The 8,012-nt window shown below is 56.0% G+C and overlaps 1 protein-coding gene across 1 annotated transcript; it reads left to right on the top strand.

Moving 5' to 3' along the window:
- The first annotated feature begins 489 nt into the window (after window positions 1-489).
- Window positions 490-2,078, top strand: NGA_2097200 (ammonium transporter). The gene has a single exon (XM_005855529.1). The coding sequence runs from the start codon at window positions 518-520 to the stop codon at window positions 1,787-1,789; it is 1,272 nt and encodes a 423-aa protein (XP_005855591.1). The 5' UTR covers window positions 490-517; the 3' UTR covers window positions 1,790-2,078.
- Window positions 2,079-8,012: the final 5,934 nt, after the last annotated feature.

The raw sequence follows: 8,012 nt of genomic DNA on the forward strand, positions 1-8,012 counted from the left end.
AGTGGACCTCAGTAGGACTGGCCATGTCATGCCATGGATGTTTCGCGACATCCCCCGTTATCCCCGCCTATCTTTTTAAGATTTGTGCGTGTGAGCCTCACAGGATGACAATCCAGGCGCACTGCGCTCGCAAGTGTGGAAGCCTTTGCCTTGCATTAGACAAGGCTATGTAAATATTGTCGGTACCAAAGTGACGGGCATGTATAACGCGCTCGACGCTTTCAACTTCATCCTGAACCCCATCATCCATCACAGATCTAGTGTATTACAAGGCTATCATCAGCCTTCACCTCAAAGAATCATGGGCATTGATTTCACCGACAAAATTGTGAAACGGCGCATCATCACCGGTTCGGTGCTCAGTCTCCTCATCGCGCTATCCATTGCCATGACCTGTTTTGACGCGAAGAAGGGGGGCGCCTACATTATGGCCGAGGACGATCCATCCATCATCAACTACAACGCAGCCTTGCCCACCGAAGAAGAGCCCCAGCTTCTGCCCGGAGATATTGCCTGGATGCTGGCCGCCACCGCCCTGGTCCTTCTCATGACCCCGGGACTGGCCTTCTTCTACGGCGGCATGGTCCGCGCCAAGAACGTGATCTCCACCCTCCTCATGTCCTTCGTGGCCATGGGCGTGATCACCATGCTCTGGACGGTGGTGGGCTTCTCCCTCGCCTTCGGGGATTCGCTCTCGGGCTACATGGGGAACCCTGCCACTTTCCCTTTCTACAACAACGTCGGCGCGGCTGCTGACACGAATTTCTCCAACACCATTCCCCTAGCGCTCTACTCGCTCTTCCAGCTCAAGTTCGCCATCATCACCCCGGCCCTGATCTCGGGCGCCATTGCCGAGCGCGTGCGCTTCACTTCCTACATCATCTTCATCGTCCTCTTCTCCCTCTTCGTCTACTGCCCTCTGGCGCACATGACCTGGCACCCTGACGGCTTGCTCGCCAAGGCGGGTATCCTGGACTTTGCGGGCGGCACGGTCGTGCACATGTCCTCCGGGTATGCGGCCTTGGTCGGATCCATCATTTTGGGACCCCGCAAGAACGTGGGTAAGATGCAACCAGCCAACATTCCCTTCGTCATGCTCGGCACCGCCCTTCTCTGGTTTGGCTGGTTCGGCTTCAATGCTGGGTCCGCCCTTGCCGCCGATCCCGTTGCCGTCCAGGCCTTCCTGACCACCAATACCGCCACGGCCGCCGCCATGCTCACCTGGGTATTCGTGGACCACCTCAGGGGCAGCAAATCGACGGCCATGGGCGCCTGCGTAGGCGCCGTCGTCGGCTTGGTCGTGATCACCCCCGGGGCGGGCTTCGTGACCGTGGGGGGTGCGGCCTGCATGGGCATGATCGGTGCTTTCATTTCCAACGTGGTGGCCCATTACTTCAACACAAAGGCGAACATCGACGACACCCTGGACGTCTGGCCTTGCCACGGATTGGGAGGGACGGTGGGGATGGTCTTGACCTCCTGCTTTGCCACAGTCAGCGCGAATGCGGACGGCGCGGACGGGTTGTTCTACGGCGACGCCACTCTCTTCTGGCACCACCTGGTGGCGCTCGTCTGCCTGATCCCTTACATCATGGGCATGTCCTTCCTCTGCTACCAGATCACAAACCTGATCTACCCCTTGCGCGTGGGGGAGAAGAGCGAGAAACTGGGCCTGGACATGTCCCAGCACAAAGAATCGATCATGGTCCACGACGAGGAGGAGGACGATGTGGTCAAGCCCGCGGATGACCTGGATGCCTCCAGCCGCATCGAGCTCGGCTCCATGTAAGGACGGGGCCCCTAAAAGTGTCCTTGATGCTGGTGTTACGCAGATGTGGGCGCAGCAGACCGCGGAGCCTGCGCGATAATTACAAACAGCCTTTTAAATAAAATATGCATGCATGTGAGCAGAGTCTCCCGGACTGGAGGAGGAAATACAACGTGGTACAATCGAAGGTTTTGACCATTTGACGCCAAAATGGGCATTTTCGGGAGGAAATATAGATAAGGATACATAAGCAAGTAATGTTGCGAATTTGGACCCGGTGTACGGTGTATAAATGCCGTGCGTGGGTGTCGGGAGAGATAGGACAGGCCATCACAAGAAGGAAACCAAGTGAATACGTTATTACCCAGCCCAGAGGCTGCGATGTGGGAAAAGAGGAAGGGCTATTTTGTTAAAATGGGCCCAGGGAGGTGGTCGGAGGGTTGAGACGAAAACGGCCGCGGGGACGGGGCAGAGGCATCTGATCGAAAGAATCAAATACTTCATCCGCAGCGACACTCCACCGGGCCTGATCCTCTCCATGCCCCTTGATTTCTGACATTGCCATTGTGCCAATTACCCTTGCCGAGTGGATATGCAGGTCCTAGCGCCTTCCCTGGCGCTTCTCCTTATCATGCAAGAACATCAAAGAAATTGTTGAAAAGCATGTAGAACATGATCACGCGTGTGGCTTTTTACTTTTGCATCCCTCTCCGTCACGCTTTCAGCGGTTGGTAGTTTCCCGTCTCTCCCTCGTACGTTTCGACACAAGGCAGAACCAAGCATCAATTTGCCATCGACTACGCGGCAACCACCCATCGACATTGCAGGAAAGTTTTCCGACGCGTCGCCTCCTGCGGCTCGCATTCCGAGGAAGAGCGCTCCACCAGCCAACCACCAAAGAAAAAACACACAACGCATACCAGCAGTTTGACCATCGCCTCGATTTCCCCCCTTGGTTTAACGGTACCTCTTGAGGGAGATAGTATTGCGGCGTTTCCAGGACCCGTAGGCGGAGGAACCGATGATGTTGTGCGCGCGGTGACCACGTTTGCGTAGTCCTCGGGAAGACCGGCCGGAAGAAGTCAGGCCTCGGAGCTCACGGTGCTTGTGTGTGGGGTTGACAATCCAATTCACCCGAGCATCCCGGCGGATAGCCTTGTGCTGCGGGTCCACCAGGATGACCTCGTAGTACTTGTACGTGGCGTCTTGATTTACCCAGTACGAATTCAGCACGCGAAGTCCGCCTAACTTGCGGCCTGCCCGCTCCTCTGCCTTACTCTTCAAATTGCGGACCCACTTGAGCTGATTAATCCCCTGGTTTTTGGGCTTTCCGTACACAATCCCCTTGGGGTTGGGGCGTTTGCGTCCACCCCGTCGTACAGCTACACGATAGACGACAAAACCCTGCTTGGCCTTGTAGCCCAGACGGTGGGCTTTGTCTGTCCGAGTAGGGCGGTTCATGCGGTAGATTTTAGGCAGTTGGCGGTACTCCCAAGCACGCACACGCAGCAGGAAACGAAGCAGGTCTGCCTGCTTCTTGCGCCAAAGCTCTTCCAAAAATTTGTAGGCCCCCATGCTACTGCAAAACTGTATGCCATAAATTTTATAAAGCAGGTGATAGTGGGCATAAGGTGAATGAGATGTCAGTGTAATTGAAAACTTACAGTACACAGGGGGAGAGGGTCGACTGAAGAAAACGTGGTGAGCAGTAACTCTCAAGCAAAATTCACCACAAAATCGTCCGTCATTCTGTCATTCAAAGCAACCAACTCCCGACGCACGACAAAATGTGCCCGTCCGCCAACAATCCTACAGCATACACCCAAACAAACACCACTTTCATGCCATAATCAGGGACCAAAGGGCGGCGGCCTCCTCGCCCTCCATTGCGCCTCGCCAGCCGTTGGATGCACGCACTCAAACCGCACACAGCACGTCCTAGCGCCCGCCCCACCCCCATGCACTTGTTCCAGCGCGGCCTGGGGGGATGCCAAAAGGTGCCTTTTCATGGTTTCACAGCGGCTTCCTGTCACTCCATTAATTACGCAGGTGTCCTTTCCGCTAAACACACACCCTGAGTCGCATCTGGTCGCCTTTGGCCTGCCAGGGGGTAGCAGAGCAGGAAAATCGCGGCACTGCATACACTCACAGGAAGTGATGCCCTCTACTTGCCATTATCTCTTCTGCCCTCACCTCTCTAAATCATGATTGAAATCCTACCTGTGAGCTCTCGTGAAGAGCTAAAGGAATTTTTGTCGGCCAAACCCAAGGCCATACTGGGATTTCATGCTTATTGGCTTCGAGGTTCTTCCGCTCTTGTTGAACTCGTCCTTCACCAGGCGGCTGCGGCGTTAACTACTCCCGTGCCCACATCTATCACGTCAAAGGAGGAAGGGGGAAATCAGGATGTGATAGTGACAGCGATTGAGGAGGTAGTCCTGGGGCTTTTGGACGTAGGGCTGCACGAAGACTTGGCATTCGAGGCCGATGTGGGCATGCTGCCTTGCTTCAACTTCTACCGCGACGGCCGATTGGTCGATGGGATCCGGGCGGATGGCAACTACGGGCAGGGAAATAACGGAGGAAACGGGAGGAAGGGGGCGGCTTGGATGATCCAGCGGTGTCTCGCCTTTGTAACCACCATGGAGGAGGACGTGGGATACATCGACGTGAGTAGAGGGGATACCCCTTCACTGTCCTCCACGCAGCTCCTTTCAGCCTCCACGGCACCCCGATCTTTCTACCTGGTGAACGCCATCCCCCCCGGCAAACCCCTCAATCTCTTTATCGCAGGCGACCGTTCCAAAGTCGGCAAGTCCAGCGTCTGCCTGGCGCTTCTCGGCTCCCTCCTTCGCCTGGGTTTTGCTCCGGGAGACCTTGCCTACATCAAACCAGCCACCCAATGCGAGGCGCCGCAGCTTGTCACGGCTTGGTGCGACAGTGTCGGGATCGCCAACCGTGGCATCGGCCCTGTTGTCTTTTACAAGGGCTTTACGCGAGAGTTCTTGAAGGGGAATGCGGGCACCTCCGCAGACTTGCTCCGGGAGGCCTGTGAGGGCGTGCGTTCCGTGGGGACAGGGAAAAAAATCGTACTGGTGGACGGCGTAGGCTACCCGGCGGTGGGATCCATCTGCGGCATCAGCAACGCGGACATTGCGCGGGCCTTAGGGGCCTGCCCTGTGCTGTTGGTGGGCCGGTCGGGGGTTGGCGATGCGGTCGATTCTTTCAACCTGCACGCCACTTATTTCCGGCACCAGGGCGTGAAGGTGCTCGGCGCGGTATTCAACCGACTGCCTCTGGAAGGTTTTTATTCCTTGGCGGCTTGTCGGGAGGCAGTGGGCGGATATTTTGCGAAATTCCAGTCCCAGAGCAAGGCGTATGGGTTTTTGCCCGAGGTGGCCTCTTTGGGAAAAGTGCGCGAAGAGATGGAAGCGGAGCACGCGGCGGGGCAGAAGCCGGGTGAAGAGAAGGCGAAGCGGATGGAGATGGTCCAAGTCCTGGTGGAGGCATTCCGAGAGCATGTGGATTTGGAGGGGCTTTTGCAGGACGCGTGGGAGTACCGGTTGGAAGAAAGGGAAGGACGGCGCTTATCGGGGGGAAAGGCAACCGTTGGAGGGAGGAGGAGGGGAAGAGAAGTGCCATCCGATCCTGTGGACTTTGCGGAGTCTGGGCAAGGGAAGGCAGTGCAGGAAGGGGGAGGGGGAGGGGGGGGCATTTGTGCTTTTGTCCCGGGCCAGAAACGGAAAAGTAGGGGAGAGATCGAGCAAGAGGCCAAGAAGCAGGGGGCCAAGGGGGGATGAGGATCGTAATCCCTCGAAGGTTCACGGGGAGCGAGACCGAGGGGATGAGGGACGTGCCGAACCTGTCGTTTCCTGCTTTCTCTTCCATGCATATGCAGCATGCCCGTGAAGCTTCGAGGACTGGAGGGAGGGGGGGAGGGAGAGAGGGAGGGGGGGCGGCTGGATCCTGCCTTCCATGATGACGGCACCTTCAACGCAAGGTATTCTTGTGAGGTGGCTTGACCAGGCCATGCTTTCAAGAGCTACCAGTGGAGGTCCTGAGACGGGGGCAAGGTCTCAGCCGCGGAGGGGAAGGCACGAGGGCGGGGAGAGGCCCGCTCTTTGTTGATAGTAAAGACATGACGCACTGCCGACGAGATTGCCCGGTGACTTTTTTTTAAAAAATTGCTTACAAGGTGCCCTTGGCCCCGTCTTTTTCTCTATTTCTGGCTCCGAATCCCCTCTTTCTCGCCTTCCACCGAGCCGCTAGGACTCCTTCCCACTCTACACATTTGCCCGAAAGCCGCTCCACAACCTCGTCGTACACCGTCAAGACCTCCTCCATCTCCCTTGCCAGGGCAAAAGCCACAGCTTCCACGTCCCAGAAGTCCCTCTCCACGCGCTGTAGTTGCGTGTACAAAGCTGCCTCCTCCCTGTGCCCCCCCCCTTCTAAAAAAGGTCCGGAGATAAAGGCTTTCAGCTCGTCAATCTCTGACAATAGCGCCAGCGTTCGACGCGTCTCCTCTTCTTTAGCGAGGACCAGTGTGGTCTTTTCCGGTATTCCCACCAGCACATTACTGGAGGGAGGGGGAACAGAGGGGCCGTCAGGAGGCGCAGCTGCTTGATTTATCGAGGCAGGAGGGAAGCCCTTTCTTCGGAATGCACTCCGGGAAAGTGAGTGTGGCGCATTGAAAAGCTCCGTTTCAAGCTCGTTTAGAACTGGTTTTTCACCCATTCTGCGGGCATATTCCTCGACGCATTTGGAGGCTTTGAGTACCCTTTGCCACAGCTCCATGGGGCACGCTCGCCTTTCCGGGCTCCCTCCCTCAGAAGACGAGGCACGAATGTGGAGGATATTATCGTTTCCAGGACCGAAGATCTTAGCCTCTACCCTAGCCAGTCGTATGGCCAATTCTTCCAATACCTCGTCGTGCGATTTCGACACATAAGCCATGTAAGAGATGCGTTATGGTGCTGGAGCTGAAACTCTCGCCGAAGGCCGTGAAGCGTCCACTTCGAGCGATAGAGTCGATCTCAGGCGCTGGTTCCCCGTGCGTAATCCTGCTGTCAGGACGAGCGTTAGATTTCAAAGCGAGTGCGAGGTTATGCCTGAATATATAGCGAGTGTACTAGGTGAAAACTCGCATGGACTCGAACCTCCGGGTATTGTCATGGTGAAAATAAGCGGGGGAGGTTACCTGCGCGAGCGATAAAAAGTGCTCAACGCGTCTCACGCCACCGGTTGTATATATATGGGTAAATGTAGGCCAAATTCAAAGATGAGGAATGTCGCAATGGTTGCATGGTAATTTAAAGCCGGTACCGACATGTGGAGCTCCTCGAAAACATGTGCATGTTAAGCGACGAACTCATCTCACGTGTACTTGACTTCTTTCCTCTCCCCATTTCGTCTACGCCCACGGTCCCCTCCCTTCGTCACGCCAACTGCTTTGCATGAATTCATTTCCTTACTTTTTCTCCCCGGCGGAGGGACGAAGAGGCTCACAGGCCAGGTGATTGAGCCTTACAGGAATGCTCAGTATAAACTGTCCACCGCCATTAGCACGTGCGCAATGCACTTTCACACACCACTAGTTTCCTGTGCTTATCGACGTGGTGATGGTCGTCCTAATTACAATTCTAAACCTATCAAAATTTATCAGCCAATCTCCTTCATTTTCTATGCAAAGGACCACTGTCATGAATCGATGTTTCTCCTCGTTTGCATGCCCCCCACCGACAAAACTCCTTAAAAGCACACGAATCATGCGGGATGGGGATTCCAGACAAAATAAACCCAAGGAGCCGTTCAACCTGCGCTCGAGCGGGACGCATCCTCGGTCTCCCCACACAAAAATGCCCTCCCCTTCCCCCCAATCGCCCCCTGCGGCCCCGCGGGACGCAAGAAGACGGCCAAGGGGATGAAGACGAGGAAGGCCCAAGGACCAGAAGGGGCTTCATGCATGCCGTTATTCCCACCGCTTAGTCCAACATGCCGCTCTTGATCATGTAATTTTTTTGCATCTCGAAGGACAAGAGGGCAATCCCGAACAGAGGGGCCACCACACACATCCTTGGCACGCTCCCTTTGAAGAGAGCACTCACGCCTTCCTCTTTCAACACCATTCTAAAGCAGGTCTGCATGTCCTTGTATTTCTCCTTCCCTCCCGCCAGTTGGAGTCGTCGTTTTGATCACGTCCGCCGGCGTCGCCGCCCAGGAGCCCATGGCCCCTGCTAACCCCCCC

The sequence above is a fragment of the Nannochloropsis gaditana genome, assembly GCF_000240725.1.
Source record: "Nannochloropsis gaditana CCMP526 unplaced genomic scaffold scaffold174, whole genome shotgun sequence".
NCBI lineage: Eukaryota > Eustigmatophyceae > Eustigmatales > Monodopsidaceae > Microchloropsis > Microchloropsis gaditana.

Bases quoted from the DNA above. Each gene is read 5' to 3' on its own strand.
- NGA_2097200 (XM_005855529.1), top strand. From the start codon at position 518: ATGCTGGCCGCCACCGCCCTGGTCCTTCTCATGACCCCGGGACTGGCC.